Here is a 25,316-nt window from a genome sequence, read left to right on the forward strand (position 1 = left end):
AAAAGATTTTTGGTGTAAAAATTTCTATTAATATACAGAGAAAATTAAACATAAAGAAAGAAGACAGCAGAGCAACGAACACTAAACAGGAATCGACGATCATTATCTAATTGATGACCAATTTTTGCTTGTAGTGTAAGTAAAAAGAATATAGAAATACCAATCGAACTCCTTTCCAGTACTGAATTAGGGTTTTTTTCCCCTGTTAATCATTCTCAGCTCTCAGGTATGGACCCTTCTAATTCCTCTTTCTTCTTTTACTTTTAATTCTTTTTTCTTTTTTTTTTCTTGTACCTTAATCTTCCAGTCCTTAATGTGGGAGACCCATGAAAAAAAATTGTAACTTTTCTGGTGGACCTAATTCCCAATGCTGTATTCTTTTAGGTTTTATTGACACAGAAATTGAAAATATTCAGAGTTGGATCGTAGGATATTTTGGTGCTTAGATTTATTTATTTTTGCTATCGCAAGATGAACTAACATTTATAAGTTCTTGTGCTTAATGTGAATGGATGTATGCTATTTTGCTATATACCTGCATTCTAGTAGAAAACGATTAATCTTAGGCATGGCAAATCAAGTTTTTGTTATTTATTACTTCTTTTTTACTATTTATAACTATATTTAAATTTTTGAATGCCGGGAAAGAGAAGCGGGTATTATTTTAGCCTCATCTGCTGATTTAGTTATCCTTTCCTTTTTGTATTTTTACTTGGATGTACTAGAGAACCCTTAAAATGATGCTAAAATATTGATTTAATAAGCAGGAAGTATATTAAAGTTTTTAATGACATCAAGAGCTTTGAGAAGAAGGCTCCATCATTCAGATGTTGATGGAAAAGGGCATGAACATTTATCTGGCTTAGAAGGATTGGATGAGCCTCTACTTGGGAACCATAGATATGACGAAAGACATCCAGAGGTTAGAAAATATGTCGAGTATTTAATGATTTAAGAGGGAAGGCAATGAGTGAGGGATGTAGTTTGGTCAATGCATTTTCTTGTGTCTTGTCTCATTTGTCTTATGTTATTATATTATAGGGTTCTCACCTAGATGATCTCTTAGATGATGCACGAAGGAAGGAACAACTCCATTGGAGCTTTATATTCTCTCAGTTAATTGCACAGTGGGCGCACTGGTTTGGTATGCTGTGTTGGTAGTATGATTTGCTTGTTTTTGCATATGATCAGAGGACTATCTTGTCTCTTCATCTCTCTCTCTCTCTCTCTCTCTCTCTCTCTCTCTCTCTCTCTCTCTCTCCCATTTACTTTCTTCTTGACTCATACATTAGTTTTTGTCTCTGTAGCAAATATTGTAATTGGACCTGTATCCTTCATTGGGTGGCTTTTTACCCTTACTTCTGCTGGACAAATAAGAGAAAACAATAATTTTCTAAGAACTCCACTTAGTCCTTTACAGGTATGAGATTATTATCTGTATCTTTATCTTGTACTTGATGATCTCCCATTCTCTGATTAAATGTGTTGTGCTATCTTATTATATGTGGACAAATTAAAAATCCACGGAGGAAGTATAATTAGAATGTGTATACAATATCTTTCCGAAAAAAAAGAAGAATGTGTATAAGTTTAAGAAACTATGTTCTTTTATTTCATTTATATATCCTTGTATAATTGTGTTATAATTGTGTTTGTGTGTTTCGGGGCAAAAGTTAATGATTTAGGCTTGTCTGTATGCCCTTTATACTTCTTTTTGGATGGGAAAAAAAAAAAAACAAAGAAAAAGAAACAGTTCCGAGATTCTACAATTTTTCTTTGTGTTTTCTTTTTAATTTTCAAGGTAGTGGTGTTCATTAAAGGTCAAAACTTGCATAAATTGGTCATTTTAAGCTTTGTTGATCACTTTATTTGTTTTTGAATAATCTTTGCCAAGTGCAAATTTGCCCTTACTAATATGTTAGTCTAAAACTGTAATATTGTGTCCCCGTAGGAAGAAAGACTTAGAAACTTACGGCAGAGGCTTGAAGTCCCCTTTGATGGTTCTCGCATGGAGCATCAAGTAAGTATCTTTCCAATTCTTGTCATTTCAGTCATACTGTATATGCCACACTGTTGTCTGATTTTTTGTGATTAGCTTTCTTTCACAATTAATTGACAGTTGCAACATTGATGCTAATTATAGGTATTATGTATGTAAATGATAACTAATGTTAGAGAATATTAATTATAGGTGTAGTTATAGGCATAGCCTAGTAGTATTACCCCTCTCACAAATAAAAGGTTCAAGGTCTAATTCCCCTCCTCAATATAAATATATGTGGGAACAACTATGGTACCACAGGTTTTTTGTCGTACCGTATTACACGCTTCAGTTTGCACATGTGAAGTTATATTTCAGGTTTCTACATGAGGCGTGTATTATAGCTAGAAGAGTCATTCTACACGTTTTTGAGAAATTTGGAATAGTTTAAGGTGTCAAAAACAAAGTCCAAACAGTCCAGATAGAATATTCCAAATCTCTTGAAAACATTTACAATGCTTACTCTAATTACAATAAATACTGTCATGTTAAAAAATTGGGGTTACAACTTCCATACATGCGTAAAATAGGGCGTGTGGTACAATACCGCATTAGAAACTTGTCTGTTATCCATATTCCTGAGCATGTGACACGTGACATATAAAGGAAGGGATTAACCTCATAATCTTGCTAATTAAATTCCCCATTGCAACCCTGTTGCGGAGAAGCCTCACGAAATCGGGTACAAGTCAAGATTGAGATATTGACTTAAGCTTACTTGGCCTTATCCTAGTTTACCGGATGCGGAAGACATAATGTTTCTCCTGAACCCGGAGTTGTCCGAACATGGAAGCCTGTCCAGCTGATACCCAGATGGGTACTGGAAGGGCTTATTGCGGATATCGACAACCTAAGAGTGTCACGGACATCTACCTTTGGTGCACCCCGGATTGCCTAGTGACAGTAACGCTTTTTTTGACACGGGATCAGATCTTATCCCCTCTGTCCAGGCATGGTAGTGCGCTCACCTCATCCACCTTTTTGCTAGAACGGATATTTCAGATCTCTACTCTTAAAGGTGAAACCTTGGAGCGGCACGCACACACCCCTCGGAGCTCCGATTCATATAGAATCCTGCCATAGGAGTGATGCCTGTGGTCGCTGATCGTTTTCTAGCATTGTGGCCCTGTGTTGGTGTGCCATGGGGCTCGTTGGGCCCTTGCTTTCCTCCTTTTCCTTGTTGCCAGCAACTCTATTAACATCTTTTTTGGGTTCTTTCTTGATTTTTCTTGAACTTCCAAGAAAGTCTTGAATTGTTGTTGTAACATGTCTCGAAGAGATTCTTGCAACTGTTGATTATGTTGTCGTGTTATCTCTTGTATTGAATCATGAAGAGATCCTTTGATTCCAAAAGATGCAACTTTCAGATCTTCACAATCTTCCTCCAAAACCATGAAAGAAAAACTGTTCTCTGCTTGTTTCTTGGGCACCATGTTCACAGCTCACCGCACCAATTTGATAGAATAATCTTAGAGTAGAAATATCCTATCAGCTATATCCCAAAATAAATATCAGTAATGAGTTTCTCAAGTGATCTTTATTCTGAAAATGAGTGACAAAGTTACAATATCGAGCTTTCGAGAGGCTCGTCTCTCCAAATTCACAATGTTTCGAGAGGATTGGTCTCTCCACAAAGAGTCTACTCTTATCTAATTCCAAGCTAATCTAAATGAAGTTGCCCCCTTTCTATTTATAAGCATTGGTCTTAAAAAGACTTGGGCCACCTAGGATTACAATTGGACCATTAGAATTAAAATACTAAGACAACTCAGCTTGTGTGCATAAAAGACTAAGCATTTCATTTAATCATTTTGTGATACATAAGATAAGTCTTAGGCTTATCATACAACCTGTTATTTTGAAGCCTGCCAAAGTAAACGCATCGCTGATCTGCAAATCGCCCACTTCTCCGAAGTCAGCTCACTCGTGCTGCCCGCCACTTGATCTAGGAGTTCTGCAGCGAAGGACACTACTTCTCTTCCAACCTTGGGCACCATTCGCTTTACTAGGGCCTCAGTGTCTATCATTAGTCCTCCTTGAACAGTGGTACGGATGCCTTCGGTGATCTCAGTCCTCTTTACTGCGGAAAAGTTACTAGCCCTCTTCTGGAGCACAATCCTCTCCTTCTCATGGCGCTTCCTCAGAATATTGTTTGCCTCGCCCACCTTTTTCAGAATGTCATGGCCAAGGATAGTAGGCTTCAATTGAAATTTGAAGTTCAACAGCAGGATTCTGGGTAGGGAAGTGACAAGCCCTAGTGGCTAGCTAGAAGTAGATTGTTGGCCCCTTGAAGGAACGATGGTTTCTAACTGAGGATGTTGTTGTTGGTGTTGTTGTTGTTGTTGGTGGTGTTGTTGTTGTTGTTGTTGTTGTTGTTGCTAGTTTTGTTGCTGTTGTTGTTGGTTGGTTGTAATTGATGATGATGGATTTGGGAGTAGAGCGGTGGATTTGCAAACATCACCCCTCTCCTCCCGAAAAATGTTGTCTATCCGCAACAAACTTGGCCTTTTTGGCGTCCTTGTCAGAAGATGGGGGAGGAGTCTTGCGCTTCGGTGTCACGGAAACACCCTTTTTGGGAAACACAGGCCAATTCAAGCTCTCGTTCGAGACATTGGCTGTCCTAGTGTTCTCTTAGGTGGTCCCCTCCACGACCAGGTCAAGCAAAGCCTCCACTTGAGCTTGTTGTGTGAGATGGCTTGCTTGGGCTGTGCCACTCTCGGACACAACCAGTTCCCTAGAAGCCTCCCCAGTCGCGACAAGAGTTTTGTCTGCCTCAGCAAGGGCTTGGTAACTTGGAGCGTTGGTGTTAGCCTTCGCAGGAGGAGGAACTTCTCGGACATCTAAAGAAGAAGAGGTGGACGGAGGCCTTGGTTTACGGGTCCTGTAGGCCTTAGTCTTGCCCTTCTCCTTACCTTTGGAGCCCTCCGTTTTAGCAAAGCTCTTCGTTATCTTGTCGCTCAACGACTTCAACATTTTTGCTTCGGGAGTATCTGCAAACATAACGAACAAATGGTTAGTAAGCCAACTCTAAATAGCAAAATCAAAATCACAGTTAGTATACAACAACATACCTTAAAAAGTGTATGTGTGGGTGCAACCATTCAGTGAGCAGCTATAAGGTTCCCCACGAGCAAATAAGACTATGTCCTCCCAGCCAATAAAGCTGCCATATTCTCTGAAGTGTGGGAAAGACATAGTTGTTAAATTCCAAAAATTAAGGCCATTCGAAGTCTTAACAACTCCAAATGGACGTGAAGAAAATACATTGGTTTAGTGTTCATTCAAAAGTTTGTCATGCCAAGTTCAAACTCTAATTCCAGTATCTTAAAAACATGCAAATGTTTATGGAGTACAAACAACCGTATCCTAGCTTTCCATACAGTATCAGCACCCTCATGGCGCACAAAATTTTCACACAATCCTGTTCTAGAAATGAATCTCTACGGACAACATTTTACCATTCAAACATGCAAGACATCCTAGACCTAGCTTGAACTAAGCATTTCTATCTTAGATACGAAATAGCAAATAGTCAACAAAGCGTTAGGATACTTGTCATATGAGTTGGGAAGGTTGTCGTGGAAATCTACCGAAGAGTGTAGAACCCAGTCGATTGCACGATCGTTGCCGGTTTGAGCGTCGAGGCTTTCGTTAGTCTGGGGGTGGAACAGTTCGAGGTCTAATGACTTAATGTCTGGGAAACGGGCTGAACGGTGATTTAGAAAATATTGAATCAAGTAGTCGAAGACCTCTTGCATTCACTATTGAAGACGTCAGTGAAAAGGAAGTTTTTTGGAAAATAGGAAGTTCAGGTTTGAAATTTGAAAATGGATATTTTGAGAGTCTGAAGTGATGAAAACAGAAGAAATGGGTTTGGCAAATCCATTTATACTTCGACCGAGATCCTTGCGATTTTAAATGGACGACCCATATCTCTTCTTCCAAAAAGCACAACTTGATCCGATGGATGGGAAGTTGAAAAGATGACATTACAAACTCACCCCTAGCGTTATTCTTCATCATTACACGCCTCGAGTACCGTACGCATTAAAGGAGAGGTCATTTCAATCGTCCTACCATCATTGCAACTTCTCCCAAGAAATGCGCCCCCAGCACGCGCGTGTTGTCAACAACCGCACTAAAGGCGCCACATGCGTGCCACGCCTGTGGTACCTTCAGTTTATGGTCCTTTAATTGATGACAGCTCATGGGGTACATCCGCGATCCCAACAGTTACCACGTGTCAAAAACTTATCTAAGAGACGGAAGAAGATTGCAAGCTCCCGGATCTCCAAGAGTCCTGGAAGCTTGGGGTGTAAATGTTATCCGTATTCCTGAGCTTGTGACACGTGGCATATAAAAGAAGGGATTAACCTCATAATCTCGCTAATTAAAATCCCCCATTGCAATCCTGTTGAAGAGAAGCCTCACGGAATCTGGAACAAGTCAAGATCGAGATATTGACTTAAGCTTACCTGGCCTTATCCTAGTTTCCTGGACACAGAAGACATAATATCTCTCCCGGACCCGGAGTAAACATGGAAGCCTGTTCAGCTGATACTCGGATGGGTACTCGAATGGCTTATCGCGGATATCGACCGCCCAAGAGTGTTGCGGATGTCTACCTTGGTGCACTCCGGATCGCCTAGTGACGGTTATGCTTTTTCTGACACTGGATCAGATCTTGTCCCCTGTGTCCAGTCATGGTAGTGAACGGATATTTCAGACCTCTACTTTTGAAGGTGAAACTATTGAGCGACACGTGCCCATTACTTTTAAAAGTTAAACCTTTGGATGATACGTGTCCACAACGTACAAATGACCCCCAATTGTCCAGTTGCAGCATGCACGGGCACAATTATTTCCAAGAGACCCAATAGTCAACTGTTGACAGATGGGAAATAAAATCACATCAATTAGTTTCCTAATTTTGTGTTGTTTCATATTTTAAGGGATTTTTCCTTATTCTGTATTAAATATATTGTCTTTATTTGATTTGTAAATACTCTATATAAGATGAGCTCTAGGTTGTACAAATAACACAGAAAAGAAATATAATAAAAATATTATTTCTCTTCATTCTTTATGGTATCAGAGCAGGTTTCCTTTCCTCTATTCAGTCTAGCCAACTCTGGCCATTCAGGCAGCCCACTCTAGCCACCTCTGTCCAGCAGCCATCTCTGTCCAGCATAGCTCCAGCCACCTCTGTCCAGTTCAACCTCAGTCTTTTCTCTCTTTTGATTGTTTTTTTTTTCCTTTCTCAGTTTTTTTTTGCTTTGAACTCTGTCCATTCAGTTTTTTTTTTCTGTCCAGTTTTTTTTTTCTAGTTTCCCTCTCTTTAAAAAAAAAAAAAGGAAAAAACAAACAACTAGTCAAAGTCCAGATCTATCTCTGCCCTCCTTTTCTCTAGAAATGTCAACCAGTGAGGAAATTAATTCTCAGACCACCACAGAAACTACAACTCAGTCCATAAACTATGACAGCAACTCTCTTCATATCACAGCCCATAAACTTGATGGAAAAAATTATCTGCAATGGGCACAATCAGTCAAACTTGTCATTTGTGGACGTGGGAAACTTGGGTACATCACTGGTGATCTCCCTGCACCATCTCCAACAGACACCACACACAAGGTATGGCAAGCTGAAAATTCTATTGTTCTTGCATGGCTAATTAATTCGATGGAACCAAAAATTAGCCGCAAATATCTATTCTTTAAGACTGCCAAGGAGGTTTGGGATGCTGCCCGAAAAATGTACTCTGATCTTGGTAATGCTTCTCAGATTTTCGAAATTCGCACCAAGCTTAAAGAGATTAAGCAAGGTAATCAAACTGTTACTCAATATTTTTCGGACTTACAAGATCTGTGGCAGGAGCTGGATTTGTATCTGGATACTACACCACTGTGTGCGAAATGTACCACCATTCAGCGACAACAATTGGAAAAAGAGCGGGTCTTTGAGTTTCTTACTGGGTTAAACAACAATCTTGATGAAGTAAGAGGTCGTTTGGTTGGTCGTTCTCCATTTCCCGACACTGAAGAAGCATTCTCTGAGGTTAGACGTGAAGAAGCACGTCGTCGTGTTATGCTCACAACTCCTGATGTGTCACCCATTGAAAGTTCTGCTCTTGTCTCAAAGTCTGGACCACTACCATCTGGCAAATCGAACCCTGATCCGCGGCCTAATCGTAAGGGTGATCGACCTTGGTGTGATCATTGCCAGCGTCACGGACATACTCGATCCACTTGTTGGGAAATTCATGGTAAACCACCAAACTGGACTCCTCGTCGCCAACATGACAAAAAAGTCTACCACACTCAGACTGAAAGCAGTACTAATGCCCCTTCATTCAGTAAGGAACAACTTGAACATTTATACACACTCCTCAGTCAATCTTCTATGACATCCAAATCTGGTTCCGAGTCTCATAGTGCCTCAGTTGCACACTCTGGTAATTTCTTTTCTGCTTGCCAAACACCATGGGTCATAGATTCTGGAGCAACTGATCACATGACAGGTTTACCTCATTTGTTTGATTCTTATTGTCCATGTTCTACTACATCTAGTGTCAAGATTGCAGATGGTTCTTATTCACCTATTGTTGGAGTTGGCACCATTAAATTATCTACTGATTTAATTCTTAAATCAGTACTTTATGTTCCATCATTAAAATGCAATCTAATCTCTGTTCACAAATTAACTTCTGATAATAGATGTCTTGCTAAATTTGTGTCCAATTCGTGTCAATTTCAGGATCTATCATCGGGGAGGATGATTGGCAGTGCTAGGATTCGTGATGGCCTTTATTTCTTTCAACATCCAATAAAAGAGAAGCAACTTTCCTTGCATTGTTTGACTTCGAGTTCGATTTCTGTTTCTGATTCAAATTTTCAAACTATTATGTTATGGCATTGTCGACTTGGGCATCCTAGTTTTTTATATTTAAAACATTTGTTTCCTTCTTTGTTTATTAATAAAAACGTATCTGATTTTCAATGCGATGTTTGTCAATTTGCTAAGCATACTCGTGTTTCATACCCTCAAAGAATGTATACACCATCTAGCCCTTTCTCTCTTGTTCATAGTGATCTATGGGGACCTTCAAAAATCACTACCTCTTCTGGTAAGCGATGGTTTATTACATTCATTGACGACCACACACGAGTCACTTGGGTCTATCTACTTAAGCATAAATCTGAAACTTGTCAGGTCTTCCAAAACTTTCACAAAATGATCCAAACACAATTTCGAACACCTATTCAAATACTCCGTACCGACAATGGTACTGAATACTTCAATACCATCCTCGGTAATTATTTTCTCCAAAATGGAATTGTTCATCAAAGCTCGTGTGTGGATACTCCACAACAAAATGGGGTAGCTGAGAGAAAAAATCGTCATCTCTTAGAAGTAGCCCGTGCAATCATGTTCAAAATGCATGTTCCAAAATATCTTTGGGGCGATGCTGTTCTTACTGCTACTTATCTAATAAACCGTCTTCCTAGTCGACCTCTCCAGTTCAAGACACCATATTCTGTTATTCAGTCTCTCTATCCCCACATTTCTACAAACACTTTGCCAGTAAAAGTTTTTGGTTGCACTGCATTTGTACATGTTCACTCCCAACATCGGAGTAAACTTGATCCTCGAGCTACCAAAACAATTTTCTTGGGTTATTCTCCTACCAAGAAAGGCTATCGTTGCTATTGTCCACTCACCAAGAAATCATACATTTCAAGTGATGTTACTTTTTTTGAAAATTCTCCGTACTTCACTCCCACCTCGCTTCAGGGGGAGAACAATCATCACAAGCAAGAAACTCAGTGGTCGTGGGGTTTAGAATTACCCCCTGACATTCCATTCCCTTCAGAACTAGAAAATCCTCCATCCTCTTCTGAAACAGAAATCAATCAACGTCCATCTCCTAATGAAAGTCTTCCTCCTCAAGATCAAAACATGCAGAAGGAAATTCGAGTGTATTCTAGAAGAAGTAAACAAGTCACGAATCCTCACAGTCAAGAGTCCAATCCGGTGATAGAACCAATTCCCTCAAGTGATCCAGGTACTCTTCCCACAAAAAGTCAGTCAGATCTGGACATTCCTATTGCATTAAGGAAAGGAATTAGATCTTGTACAAAACACCCTATTTCAAATTTCATTTCGTATTCACAATTATCATCTCCATTTAAAGCTTTTACCTCCAGTCTTTCAGATGTTGTGATTCCCAGGAACATCAACGAGGCACTTAGCATTCCTCACTGGAGGACAGCTGTTCTCGAAGAGATAAGAGCACTTAAACATAATGGAACCTGGATATTAGTGGAGTTACCACTAAACAAGAAAGTAGTAGGGTGCAAATGGGTGTTTTCAGTAAAATATAATGCAGATGGATCTATCGAAAGATATAAAGCTCGGTTAGTTGCCAAGGGTTTTACTCAAACTTATGGAATTGACTACACTGAAACATTCGCTCCAGTTGCCAAACTCAATACTATCAGAGTATTGTTGTCACTAGCAGTTAACTTGGATTGGGAATTGCATCAACTTGATGTAAAAAATGCATTCTTAAATGGTGAGCTGGAAGAAGAAGTGTACATGAGTCAACCTCCCGGTTTTGAAGAATCTCCCAATACAACTAAAGTCTGCAAGTTAAACAAATCTCTATACGGTCTAAAACAGTCTCCTCGAGCATGGTTCAATCGCTTTCTAAAAGTAGTCAAGGGGCTTGGATACATGCAAGGTCAGACTGATCATACTCTTTTTATCAAACACTCAGGAAAAGGGAAAATGGCAGTACTGATTGTATATGTGGATGACATAATTGTCACTGGAAACCATATTGAAGAGATTATTCTAATCAAGGAAATGTTGGCAAAGGAGTTCGAAGTCAAGGATCTTGGTGCACTCAGATATTTTTTGGGAATGGAATTCGCTAGAAGCAAAAAAGGGATTTCTGTGTCCCAAAGGAAATATACTCTTGATCTCTTGGAGGAGACAGGAATGCTTGGTAGCAAGCCCAGCAAGACTCCAATTGAGCTCGGAGACAAGAGGAAAATGTTTGAAGGAAGCCCAGTTGACAAAGAGAGGTACCAACAACTAGTAGGGAAACTTATCTACCTCTCCCATACAAGACCCGACATTGCCTTTGCGGTAAGTCTAGTCAGTCAATATATGCATAATCCATGTCAAGGACATCTCAATGCTGTATATAGAATTCTGAGGTACCTCAAGCAAACACCGGGAAAAGGTCTTTTCTTCAAGAAGACAATTGAGAGGAAGGTTGAAGTCTTCACAGATGCAGACTGGGCTGGGTCAATTGATGATAGAAAGTCTACATCTGGGTATTGTACTCTTGTATGGGGTAATGTAGTAACATGGCGAAGTAAAAAGCAAACGGTAGTTGCAAGAAGTAGCGCTGAAGCAGAGTATAGAGCCATGGCCCATGGAGTGTGTGAAGCAATATGGATCAAACGCCTACTAGAGGAGTTGAAGATTGAGTATGAGGCCCCTATTTAACTTTATTGTGATAATCAATCCACCATCAGCATTGCTCATAACCCTGTACATCATGACCGAACTAAGCATGTAGAGGTGGATCGTCACTTCATTAAAGAAAAAATTGATCAAGAGATTATCAGCATTAGATATGTCCATACAGATCAACAACTAGCTGATATTCTCACAAAAGGGTTATCTGAACGAGTCTTTGATTTCCTAGTTAACAAGCTTGGACTCATCAATATCTATAGTCCAGCTTGAGGGGGAGTGTTGACAGATGGGAAATAAAATCACATCAATTAGTTTCCTAATTTTGTGTTGTTTCATATTTTAAGGGATTTTTCCTTATTCTGTATTAAATATATTGTCTTTATTTGATTTGTAAATACTCTATATAAGATGAGCTCTAGGTTGTACAAATAACACAGAAAAGAAATATAATAAAAATATTATTTCTCTTCATTCTTTATCAACTCTTATTTTGCATGTAATTTACTCCATTAGTGGGCTTTGAGCAGAAATCCTAAGCAGGTCATGGGCATGTCCATACCTGCCCTTAGCCTATACCCTTATGTTTCCATACGAAGGGGAGGGATCACAACCTAAATAGGCGAATTTCTGCCAATATTACTCTTAGTATTCTTCTTTTTTAAGAGAATCTAAGAGTATAGAGTTAGGATTTTCTGTAAAATATTATAAACACATCAAATACGTCATTAGAGGCTAATAGACTGACTCGTGGATTAAGGTTAATTAACACTTGAACCACGTAAAAATCTCCATCTCTTTACTTTTTACACTTTATTATTTCTTTAGTTCTCAAATATTTATTTAATGAAAATCTCGACAGTGTCATACCATAGCCGCTTTCTTGGAATATTATTGTCTAGTGACATGCAGCATCATCTGATAGAATTTAATTTTTAGACTACACTCACTATAATTGTCAAATAATGACGTTGGGCCGTGGTTATCTGGTTTCTTTTTTTTTTTTTGTTAGTAAAAGTGTATACTGAAATTTGTAAATTAGTTTGTACAAGTCTGTGGTATAAGTCGTATAGAGGGATCACTAATATAATATACTAGTAAGGATGGTAAATTATTTTTCCACTTCGAAGATAAATGTATATTACATTTTATTTTTCATGTATACTAGGAAATTATGACATTAATATGTGGCATGCAGGACGCTCTGAAGCAACTATGGAGATTGGCATATCCTACTAAAGAGCTTCCACCTCTTAAGTCAGAACTTTGGAAGCAGATGGGATGGCAAGGAGTAGACCCCTCAACAGATTTTAGGTTTGTAGATTATTAACATCTTATAATATAATTTCAGCGAAATATTTGCTTCTCCTATCTCTATTGCATACTTGCTCAGATTTCTGTTATGATTTTTCCTTTGGACATATGCGGTAATATGACTATCTTTTAACTTTTTGCAGGGGTGGTGGATTCATTTCATTGGAAAACCTGATCTTTTTCGCTCAAAAGTATCCTGTATGTTATTAAATTACTCTGTTTTAGTTATTTATCATGAGCAATTGACAGATTCCTTATATTAGTTTTTCATTTGACATACATAAGTATGGGATATTTTTCTGTTTCAATTTGAGGTTATCTGCCAGAATCTCATGCTGAAGTTTACCATGCAGTACCCCTAATTCTTTGTGACGTAAACATATAGAGATTTCACATTCTATTGTTTTTTAATGAAAGAAATGAGAGTATAGAATATGTTGGCACATAATTGAATGTGTAAATTAAATGTTACATTGTTTGGAAGTTGTAAAATTTGATAACTTATTGGATGAGCTGGGAATGCTGGTCAGGATTTTTCCAGAAGTTGTGAAAATTGGTTTGATTGCATAATTTATTGTTGAACTGCCTTAATTAAGATCGAAAAGTACCAACAAAATCATTCATGAAGCTCTAGTTAGGGTTCTAGGGGTAAATGTTCACTTTATTATCACTGATAAAAAATATCATTTGGAAGATTTACATGATAAGTTAGTTTTTAAATAACTCTTGTGGAGCAGTGTTTCTTTATATGATTATGATAGATCTCCTATGAAGTACACTTATATGAGAAGAGGGATAAACAAACTAAACAAAGTTGTTTTACTTATTTTAGTTGTTTTAGTGGTTTTGTGGTTAATAGTTGTTGGTTAAGTTCTGTTAGGAGTTTTATTAGTAGTGTAGAAAATGGTGAATCAATTGTATTTTATTCAATAGAATAACAAGTATTTATATATAAAACTAGGGAGACTAAATAGGAAACTTATAGGAAATTCCTATCATTACAGAAGCAAAATAGAGGAAGAAAGAGCTTAAGATGAACAACAATGGAAAATAGCTAGTCTATTAATATGAGTGATAAAAGAGAACAAGTTGGTGGGTATTCGAGAGACCTAGCTCTCTCCCAAGAGCTAAAGCTCACTAAAATCATTCACACCTTTTTCCTTCATTATTGAGTCCTATGTATAATAACAATACCCTTATTACAATTACACTTATGACCTTTTTATTTAATATCCCAATGCCTGTCAATACTGGCCGCCTGAAAATCACCTTGTCCTCAAGGTGATGGAGATCAACTTGTAACAGCAGTAGGTGCAACTCGTGCTCATCCCTTGTCAAAGAACCAAGCCAACAAATGCAAGGTGTTCGAGTCATGAGAAAGACGCCACTGCTCACGAGTCTACCTCGATCAAAAAACCAGCTGAGCAAATTGATATTTGCTCTTTTGGTGTACATAAGAAGTTGAAAGAGAGCCACTGATTTTTTCCCGAAATGCCTTGTCTTGCCCCTATCGAACACCCAGAAACAACCCACTCCAGTGGATAAATGAGAAAAACAAGAGATACACCCCCAAAATCCATATATGTTTTTCAGAAGGGTCACTCCAATATCTATTTCTTTTTGTTGGTGCTCTTGCCCCAAACCAGTAGAAAAGAATTAGGGATAAGAAAATAAATTTCCAAGAATCACAAGTTGGCTAGTTGAGTACCAATTCTAGGTTGACACATCCATGTTGCTTCTCTTTCCTATATCAAAACTCCGGTAGATAATGCCCACATAGTTTTATTTTTGCTACCCATTTCAAGTAGTTTCTCTTGTCGGCGAATCCTTATGTCAACAGATACATTTCTTTTATGAACAAAGAAATTCCTATGGGGTGTATTAATGAATTTGTTTCCAGCAATATTAATGCAGACACTTATATCCCATGTCAAACTTACTCTTGCAATTTCTACTTGAGATGACAAACTCACAAAAAAATATTTCAGATTAGATTTCAAAACCTTGAGTGAACATGGTACAACTTTGTTTGCACCATCAACTAGCAGCTTTTCCTCAAGAAGAGAGATGTTGTTGGATGAGATACACTTCCTGAAGGTGGTTCTTCTCTCTGCTAAAGATCCAACTAGTGGTGGGTGAAGTTACATCCTCGCCATACCCGAGAACTGAACCCTTGACCTCCGTCCACCCTTACGGTGCCCACTACCCATTGCTCTATCGTTGGTGGTTCAGAGTTGCAGTCGGCCAATCTCAGCCCTAAAGGAAGCTTTGTGCGATTAGAAGAAGGGAACATAGAAACCTTACCTGGATCCCACGCGACCCATGTGTTACCTAAAATAAACATTGGGCTTTTCCCTTTGCTTAATGGGCCATTAAGGGTTAGGTCATTTGGCCCATGTGTGAAGAATAAAATAATCCAAGATTCTCTCTCCTCTTTCTAAGAAGTGTGCCCATGCATACGTGGGGTTTCCATGGTCCTTATGGCCATGGAAGGCATTGAAATCCCACTGGTTTCGGGAAGAAAAAAGGTCACTACCCCACTGGTAATGACTGGAAAAATATTTCTAATTCATTTCGTGTCCAAAAACTCCGAAAGTATTAGAGCTTCCACACCAAACACAAGGCGTTCATGGTTACTTTGACTTATGATAGTGGTTCTGTTCGTATTTGTGAAAGAACTAGACACTTTGGGTATGAAATTGTTATTACTATTGATGCTATGGATTGGATCATCGAGACTATGAAGGAAGTACAGCAGAAGGAAGGAAGGCAAAGAGACAGCTTCAAAAGAACTTTTCGAAATAGCTCTAGCAGTTGTTTTTTGGAATATTTCTAAAATACAAAAGGAGAAACTTTCTATATTGAGGAACAACAAGATGAAAATGTTTATTATTCCAGAAGAAGAAAAGGCGAAGGGGTGGTTTGAATTTTTACGATGTCTCAACAACACTATTAAAAGAGAGCAAGTAACTGTCAAAAAGAACACTATTCAGCAGAAAGTAGAGATGAAGAGTGGGGGAACCTTGAACCTGCAATCGTGGGCTAACATAGTTAAGGAACTGAGGAAACCATTGGCCACACAACCTCATCAGCTGCAGAATGCTTTGTAAAGGCTCCTTGCCGGAGAAAATGAGATGTTGAGTGGAAGGACCTATATCTAGCCATAAACACCAGTTTTAAACCAAAAAATCATCCAGAGAAGAGATTTCATCAGCCAATGTATTATGAATATATGAGATCGAGAGCGCAAACCAGGAATTGGAAGTTGGCCATTATTCTTACCCGAGATAATAGTCATGCCTCTTGGAGTGTCATTTTCTATAATATCTCTAGGGAGCTAGGGAGGAAATTGGTGGTCAGTCAATTGTTTGATGACAGGTGTATTGTTTGGTGCAAAGATGAGAGGGAAAGAGTTGAGTTTAACAAAATTCAAAAAATGAGTGTTCTAGGGGCACACACTGTTTTTCATTCTCTCAATGGAGTTGGGAGTTGCAAAAGAAAAACATTAAAGTTGAATGTAGAGATTCATGGATTGGAGTACAAGAACTGCCTCTGAATCTTTGACGTATGAATATTTTCAGGAAAATAGGTGACTGTTGTGGCGGACTCTTGGACGTGGATAAGGAGACAGCTGAAGCTAGCATGCTTTCGCACTTAAGACTTCAACTGATGGGCGACGAGTACAGTTTTGTATCGGAATCATTGGTCTTAGAAAACGAAGGTGGTAGGTTTGATTTGAAGCTTTTCAAGCTTAATGATTTAAGCTATAGATTTCACGGGTATTTTAGTTATTGTTGGTACCAAGATTTTGACCATAACAAGATGCTTGGGGATGGAAAAAACTCTGTGATAGAAGAGAAAGAAAGTATAGAAGGAGATGTGACAGTAGAAGTAGTCGGAGGCGGTAGAGACAAAGGAGAAGAGATCTTTGAGGCAGTCAGAGGTGGCAGTGAGGATGGAATAAACAACTTCGTACGACCAATGATTGAAAGCCGATTCAGTAAAGAAAGTAGGAAGAACAGAGAAGCTGAAACAATTCTCCACAATCAAGTAACGGAAACGGTGTCAGAGCTTGCAGAGTCGCTGGTGGATACGGTGGTGACCGTTGATCGTCCAGGGAAGCATTTAATTAGCATCGACAAGAGTGCGGTACTCGAGACTGATCGTCATGCAAGGAGTAATGTTGTGGCGGCGATTACGAGTTTTAATAGAAAGATACGAGAAACTAGGGGGTCAGTTACACTTCAACATATCTTCAATCAATTGTGGAGAGATTTGGAGGGGTCACATGTGGGATCAACTTTAATACCCAATAATTTTATTAATTTAGAATACTTGGGGCAGATATATGAAAAAGGTTTATTAATTAAAGTGGGCCAGAATAAATTGGGTAAAAGAGCAAATGGTCCATTAATAGTTGTTGACTCTATTCTGGTGGTGGTAGATCGCTTGACCAAGTATGGGCATTTTATTCCTCTTCGCCATCCTTACACAGCGATGACGGTGGTTGAAGTTTTTGTGAGGGACGTGGTAAAATTACATGGCTTCCCACGCTCCATAGTCTCCGATCGAGACAAGATTTTCCTTAGTCTATTTTGGAAAGAATTGTTTGGCTTGAATGGCACCATCTTGAAGCGTAGTACTGCATACCATCCGACATCGGATGGCCAAATCGAGGTGGTTAATAGATGCTTGGAAACTTACTTATGCTGTTTTGTAGGTGAGAAGCCCACCAAATGGGTGAAGTGGCTGGCATGGGCAGAGTATTGGTACAACACCTCGTACCATATCTCGGCTGGAATGACTCTTTCCGTGCTCTTTATAACCGAGACCCCCCTCCCCTGCTCTGTTTTGAACCAGTCAGTACAAAAAGATTTAGAGGTTAAGCATCAGTTGCACGATCGTGATGCTACCCTGGTGCCTCTCAAAGCAAATGTGCATCATGTTCAGCAAAAAATGAAGTGACAAGCGGATAAGAAGCGAAGGGAGGTACACTTTGATGTTGGTGACATGGTTTATGTCAAACTTCGACCATATTGACAGCGCACGGTAGCTAAGCGCGTCAATGAGAAACTTGTACCACGTTTCTTTGGTCAGTTTCCCGTGTTGGCTCGGGTTGGACAGGCGGCCTATCGCTTGCAGCTGCCTCCGGATGCCACCATCCACCCAGTGTTCCATGTATCCCTGTTACGCGTTGCACTCGGACTGCACCAACATCCCACTCCGCTCCCTCCCAGCCTTACAACAGATCTTGAATGGTTGCTCGAGCTTGAAGCAGTGTTGGCCATTGTCCCGGTACTCAGAAAGTCCAGCCTTAAGCACTCATCAAGTGGAAGCACCTTCCTCCTTTTGAAGCCACCTGGGAAGACGTCGATGTCATTCGAAACCAATCCCCAACTTTCACCTTGAGGACAAGGTGAGACTCATAGGGGGGTATTAATAGACCATGACTTTTGTCTACAGCCGAAGGAGTAGCGGAAGAGTTGTAGATAATCCCACAGGTAATTAATTGTTGAGTTGGCAAGTTGGTTAGGAGAGTTGTAATTGTGTGTGGGTCTTTGTGGGTACACTCGGTTTAATTGAATAAAAGGTGTGTGGGTTTGATTTTGTGGGTGTGAAGAGTTTAGAGTGAATTACAATTGTATTGGGAGGGAACCAGGCTCTCAAATTCTTGGGTATCAATAGAAGGCAGATCTGCCATTTTTCCTCAACTCTTCTCTGCTCTTCTTCATTTCATGTTTTGGACTAATTTTGACAGGAAATTCTTATCAGATAGGTACATTTGCGTTTACCTTTACGTAGTGCAATGAGAAGATCATCGTTGAGTTTCAGATTTGATGACGAAAATGCATATGTAGGACGTGAAACAGGAGGTGGAGGAGGTGGACGCCTAGAGTACACTATGATAGGAGGTGGTGGAGGTGTAGGCATTGCTAGAGCTATGACTGAGTCAGGTGAAGAGGAACAAGAAACTCGTCAGAGCATGTATCAGACGCAGAGGATGTGACAGAATATAACAACAAATCGTCATCCTCCCTTGGCGAGTAGGAGTAGGTGAAGATGAAAAATAAGGTGTATTTTCCCTAAAAGTAACATTAATAGAAACAATATATTTGTTGAGATCAGGATAATAACACCTATTCTCTTTTTGAAGACAATTTTACTAAGAAATACACACTTTAAACAGTTATGATTTAATTTGGTAACATGTGGACAAACATCTCGAGCAAAACAAACACTGCCAAATACTTGAGACGCAACTGGAAACAATGACTTACCCTGAGAATTTCAAATGGGATCTCACCATTAAGTATTGAGGATGGCATGCGATTGATAAGAAAGCATGCTATGGAAACTGCATTGGCCCAAAAAGGTTTAGGAACTTGTATTTGAAACAACAAGGCACATGCAGTTTCAAGAAAGTGTCTGTTTTCGCATTCTGCTACACCATTTTGGGGAGTAGTATCAACGCAAGAAGTTTAATGAAGCATGCTATTAGAGATCATATCAGATTGAAATTGAACAGATGTGTATTCCTTGACATTATCACTTCGCAAAGTACGAACAGACACATTAAATTGATTTTGAATTTTAGCACAAAAAGCACAAAGTATAAAAAACAACTCAGATTGATTTTTCATTAAATATAACCTAGTTACACGAGAATACTCATCTACAAAAGTAACAAATACCCGAGTCTAGGTTTTGACAAAATAGGAGAGGGACCCCAAACATCAAAATGAACTAACTCATAAGGAACACTAGCACGTTTATTGACTCGAGAACTCAAACTAACACGATGTTTGGCAAATTGACACGACTCACAATCGAATGCAGGCACCTTACTATATTGGGGACAAAACTTCTTAAGCAAAGGAAGGGATGGATGACCCAAACGACAATATGCCTCAAAAGCGGAGGCGACATTCGGACAAACAATAGGGGTTGAGGATAGTGGATCAAGAACATACATGCCGCCGAATTCATGCCCTTTACCAATAATCTTCTTCGTCATAAGATCTTGAAATATATAATGATCTGGAAGAAAGAGATGCAACAATTCAAATTATGGGTGAGTTGACTAACAGAAAGCAAATTTAAGGATAGACTAGCTAAATTTAAGACTGATGACAAAATAAGCAAATGTGTAGGAGTAACAGTGCCAGATCCAAGAATAGAAGATGGTGATCAATTAGTTAAGATAACAGAAGAAGTGTGACTATAAGACTGAAGAGTGGAAAAAAGACTGGAATTACTTGTCATGTGATCTGTGGCACTAAAATCAATGACTCATTTCAAGGATGTCAAAAGAAGGCATGCATTTGATTTATTTGAATCAGCAATTGCAGTGATAGAATGAGATGAAAACTTGAGTGATTCCTGGTACTTTCAGAACTTGACAAATTCATCCGTAGAAATAATGACCGATTTGTTAGATGCATCACTAGTGCTTGCAACATTAGCCATAGTGTTTTTGCTGATTTTTAAATAGTAGCTTCTTACACTTGAACTTGGTATGGTCTAGTTTCTTACAAGAGTTGCACATAATGCTTTTGGATTCCCATGTTGATTGTCAGGCTCTTGTGAATTGCCTATTTTGGAACCACTTGGAGTTTTTTCACGGTGCATGATTATTATGACCAACCAAAGCACTATTAAGAGAAGCATATGGAGTAGTTTCTGTACGAAGAATACAGTTAAAGACATCTTGGAAGGAGGAGACATCAGACGTACAAAGAATCTGTGACTTTGCAGAGTCAAATTTAGATGAGAGTCCTGCTAGAAAGCTCATGACAGCCATCTGCTCTCGCTGCCGCTGTTGAACCTTCACACCAGGATTAAATGGCAACAACACATTAAGCTCTTTGTATGTCCTCTTAAATGTCGAAAAGTAGTTCATAAGAGACTGATCTTGTTACTCCGCATGATAAAAGGCTTTGCAAACATCATACATACGAGATAGGTTGTCTTTTACAGAATACAAAAACTCCAAGTAATCCATTAATTCTTTAACCAATTCAAAATGATTAATCAAACTAATTGTCTCATTATCTATAGAATTTCAAATTTGAATAAACAAGCGAGTATCATCACAATAGCCATATTTTTCTTGAAGTGTCTTTTTCTTTGGGAGGATCATCAGTTAAGTGATCATCTTTTTCAATACTCCTTAGATAAAGTCGAATCGTCTTGCTCCATTCCAAATAATTCGAACCAATCAATTTATGGTACGTGATTTTAGACATCACGGGAACCACATCAGAAACAACCACTATTTTTGGTTTGATTTTGACTCTACCATAATCTTGAAAGCAAAAACAATTGAAAAAGAAAAAGAAAAAAGTGAACAACAAAGGAAGAACACTCAAATATGAAGAAGTCAAAAGTATCAAACCACAAAATGAGAAGAACCACCGGAGATAGATTTAAGGAGGACAGAGATGGGCTGAATAAGGAATAGAAGTGAATCAGAGCCGAATTCATGGTCCCACGCCGCCCCCACTCGTGGACGCGTGGGGAAGATCTCCGCGGGTAGTGGCGGCGCGTGAGCCTCACACGTGGCTTTTCTGGTGGTTGGATTTTGGGGTTTTGTCGACTGGCGGCTAGGCAGTCCTCTTGTGTGGGCGGTGAGAACTTAAACACACTCCAAATAGGGTTTCCAAAAAAGAAACCCTAAAATCACCCCCTAATTGTTTTTAATAGCCAAAATTTTGAATTTTGAATTTCGACCCTAATCTAAGGTGGCTCTGATACCACATAGAAAATGGTGGATAAATAGTATTTTATTCAATAAAATAGCAAGTATTTATACTCAAGACTACGGTGACTAAATATGAAACTAGGAAGAAATTGGAAACTAATGTATATATTCTAACAAGTAGGTTGTTACGTTTCTGTAAGTAGCAGTAGTTAGTGGAGCAGAATAAATAAGTGATTAGTAGTTGTGTTAATGAGTTTTAGACTCTTGGGAGATTAACTATCTTGAATTAGTTACTGTTATTCTTTCTATTCTTGTATTGTGTTGGACTTGGTCTCTAACTGAGGATAGGGTTTGAGAAATAAATGTAAGATTTCTGGTGTATTTGTGGGAATTCTTGACTGAGATTTTGAGAGATGCTATCATTGGTATCAGAGCATCTCAAAGATCCTACAATGGCTGGTAAGAAAGTGGAGTCTTTGGAGAAAGAAGTGGAGTTCATGAGGGAAGAACTCCAAAAAAATTCCAAATCTGGAAAAATCTATCAAGGATTTGCAAATGCAGTATAGAGAATCCCAAAGATCTATGAAGGAGGTTCTCAACCAGATCTAGCAGAGGGTGGCAGCGCAGACAACGACAACGGTAGCGGGCAGCGGCAACGCAGCAGGGAGAGCGACGATCGGCGTCGCACTACCAGCGATGGGTGGAGAACACCATTGTGCACCAAATTTAAACGCTCCAGGGTTTTTTCGTGAGGTACAGTGGTGGCTAGGGTTCTGGCAGATGGTGGCGCGACGGTCGTACCGGCAGTCAGAGGGCTGGGTTTTGTAGAGAAGCGGTGGAGAAGGCTAGAAATGCACGGGTTCAACAATTTTGACCCTGATTCATGGAATTTGAGGGCTGAAAGGTATTTTTCTCTAAATAACCTCACTAGTAAAGAAAAATTAGAGGCTGCTGTCTTGTGCCTTGAGGGAGAAGCCCTTTTTTGGTTTCTTTGGCTCTATCATAGAGTTATTATTCAGAGCTGGCCGGAGTTGAAAGCTTTGCTTTTACAGTGGTTTTGTCCTTTAAAGGAGGGAAATTTACAACAAAGATTGTTTGCTCTTATGCAAAGGGGCCAGTGGCTGAATATAGACGACAATTTGAGGTATGTGCAGCACCTTTGAACACAATTTTAGACGATGCTCTTGTTAATGTGTTTGTTAATGGATTGAAAGAAGAAATTGAAGGGGAATTACAGTTGTTTAATCCGGTGGGCTTGCTGAATATTATGGAAGTAGCACAAAAGATTGAAGAGAAAAATGGTATTGCCTTGTGGAACAAAGGAATGTCTTCATCCAAGACTTTCAAGATTTCAAGTCATGGTTCTTTTGGGGATTTGAATGCTGCGAGTAGTTTGAATACCAAGGTTGAGCAGTCATTGAAGTTACAAACACAAGCCAAGGTTTGGGGGCTAACCCAAAGGAGGGCTACAAAAAGTTGACGGCTGTTGAATACCAAGAAAAGAAAGATAAAGGGCTGTGTTTTAGGTGTGATGAGAAGTTCCACTATTGTCATGTGTGCAAAAAGAAGGAGCTGAATGTTATGATCGTTCATGAGGATGAGTTGGAGAACGGAGAGGAAGTGTCAATGGGGGAGGTGACATGTAGAGAGTGTGTAATTGTCCCTCAACTCTTTGGAATGTTTGTCTAATCCCAACCACATTAAAGTGAAAGGATTGATTAAGGACCAGCCGGTAGGAGAGCTAATAGTTCAGCCCAACAAACTTATTGGTGTAAGATACGCAAGCAAAACCAACAACTCAGCAAAGGAAGTTGAAGTTTTAATCAAATGGCAAGGATTACCAGATTCTGAAGCCACTTGTGAGTCTTTTGCAGCCATAAGGGTTCAGTTTCCAAATTTGAACCTTGAAGACAAGGTTCAAAATTGGGGAGAAGTATTGATAGATCTCCAATGAGGTTCACTTATATGAGAAGAGGGATGACGAACTAAACTAAGTTATTTTACTTAGTTGTTTTAGTTTTATTGTTAGTAGTTGTTGGTTTTGTTTTGTTAGGAGTTTTATTAGTAGGTTATTATGTTTCTGTTAATAGCAGTAGTTGCTAGTTAGTGAAGCAGTATAAATAAGTGATTAGTAGCTGTAATAATGAGTTTGGGAGATTGGCTATCTCGAATTAGCTACTGTTTTTCTTTGTATTCTTGTATTATGTTGGACTTGGTCTCTAATTGAGGCTAGGGTTTGAGAATAAAAGTAAGATTTCTGGTGTATATGTGGGTGTTCTTGACTCAGATTTTGAGAGATCCCTATCAGATTATGGATTGCAAAATGATAAAAAGTCAGAGGCCAGGTCTATTTCTAACTGACAAATCCTGGAACTAGGAAGAATTGCATCTTTTCAGGACCAAAACTATTTTAAGTAGTGTTGTTAGCTTGGAACGGTTCAATTAATCTAATATGACATTTGATCTCCCATATTATAGGAATCATTTCAAAGGCTGTTGCATAAACAGGATGGAACTAGAGCTGAGTGGGAATATCCCTTTGCTGTTGCTGGAATTAACATATGTTTTATGTTGGTACAGATGTTAGATCTTCAATCAGGTATAAAAGAAAAAGCGATTTTCTGTTGAAAGATATGGATTTTTTTTTCTTTCAACTACAGTAGTGTTTCAACGGGCTCATTGGACTTGCCAATGTGCTAGGGAATGAGTCTGACTAACAAATAACTTCTGGGTGGTTTTGTTGTCATAGGAACACCAACTTCTGAAGTGGGAATTCATTTTCTGGAACTACTTAAAGAAGATGAAATGGCATTTGATCACCTTTTTTGTGTAGCCTTCCAAATGATGGATGCGCAATGGCTTGCAAAGCGAGCTTCATATATGGAATTCAATGTAAGATAATTTGAATACTTTCTAGCAAAAAAAAAAAAAAAAAAAAACAAGTATGAATGTTAGAGTTGCCTGTTTAGGGACGAGGATGAATTTTTGTCCCCGAATGTTAAACGGGATGGGGACGACACTCCCCGTCCCGATGGAGACCCGTTTAATTTATTAATTATTTTTTGTTAATATTTTATATTTTATATATGCATTTATATTTTTTTAGTGTATTAATATTATTTTTACAATTTTTGAAATTATATTTTTTATAATAATTATTATATTGAATAGTAAATGTGTAATATTTTATCTTTTATGTAATTTAATAATTTTATACTTTTAAAGTTTTAAAATAAATTTTATTTTTATAATAGAAGATTCCCCGCCTTGTTCCTGTCCCATTAAGGAATTTTCTGTACCGTCCCCAATGAGGAATTAGTGGGAATGAAGCGGGAATGGGAATTAAAATCTTTCCTTATATATCTCTGTTTTTATTTATATTTTACAGGAGGTGCTCAAGTCCACCAGAAACCAGTTAGAGCGTGAGCTTGCCCTTGAAGATGTCGCTAGTGTGAAAGATTTGCCTGCATACAACCTCTTGAAAATATGATCTTTTGCCTCTTATCTTTTGGCAATACATCTTAGTATACTTTCATCATTGTAATTTTTACAATAAATGAAAAGAAAAAAAAAGAATTAATGCAATATTATTGTAACTCTCTCCCTCTCACACATTATATATAGGGAAATTTACGTTTAAGTATCAAATGTTTTTAATTTTGTATACTTAAATATCACTTTTTTTTTTTTTTTTTTTTTTTTTTTTTTATGGATTAAATACCAAACGTTGTATTTTAAATCCCTTTTACTACTATCCTATTAGATGTAAGA

General features: G+C 38.6%; 1 protein-coding gene across 2 annotated transcripts; it reads left to right on the forward strand.

The window, feature by feature from the left end:
* Positions 1-16: 16 nt before the first annotated feature.
* On the forward strand, positions 17-25,217 carry LOC115712133 (uncharacterized). Of its 2 annotated transcripts, none has more exons than XM_030640374.2 (10): positions 17-226; positions 768-922; positions 1,042-1,144; positions 1,308-1,420; positions 1,952-2,020; positions 12,729-12,844; positions 12,988-13,042; positions 24,024-24,144; positions 24,295-24,437; positions 24,934-25,217. In XM_030640374.2, the coding sequence occupies exons 2-10, from the start codon at positions 788-790 to the stop codon at positions 25,033-25,035; spliced, it is 957 nt and encodes a 318-aa protein (XP_030496234.1). In that variant the 5' UTR covers positions 17-226; positions 768-787; the 3' UTR covers positions 25,036-25,217. The 2 variants fall into 2 exon arrangements, with proteins under 2 accessions (XP_030496234.1, XP_030496235.1); XM_030640375.2 differs by having other exon boundaries at positions 113-135.
* The last annotated feature ends 99 nt before the right edge of the window (positions 25,218-25,316 follow it).

The sequence above is a fragment of the Cannabis sativa genome, chromosome 4 (genome assembly GCF_029168945.1).
Source record: "Cannabis sativa cultivar Pink pepper isolate KNU-18-1 chromosome 4, ASM2916894v1, whole genome shotgun sequence".
Lineage (NCBI taxonomy): Eukaryota > Viridiplantae > Streptophyta > Magnoliopsida > Rosales > Cannabaceae > Cannabis > Cannabis sativa.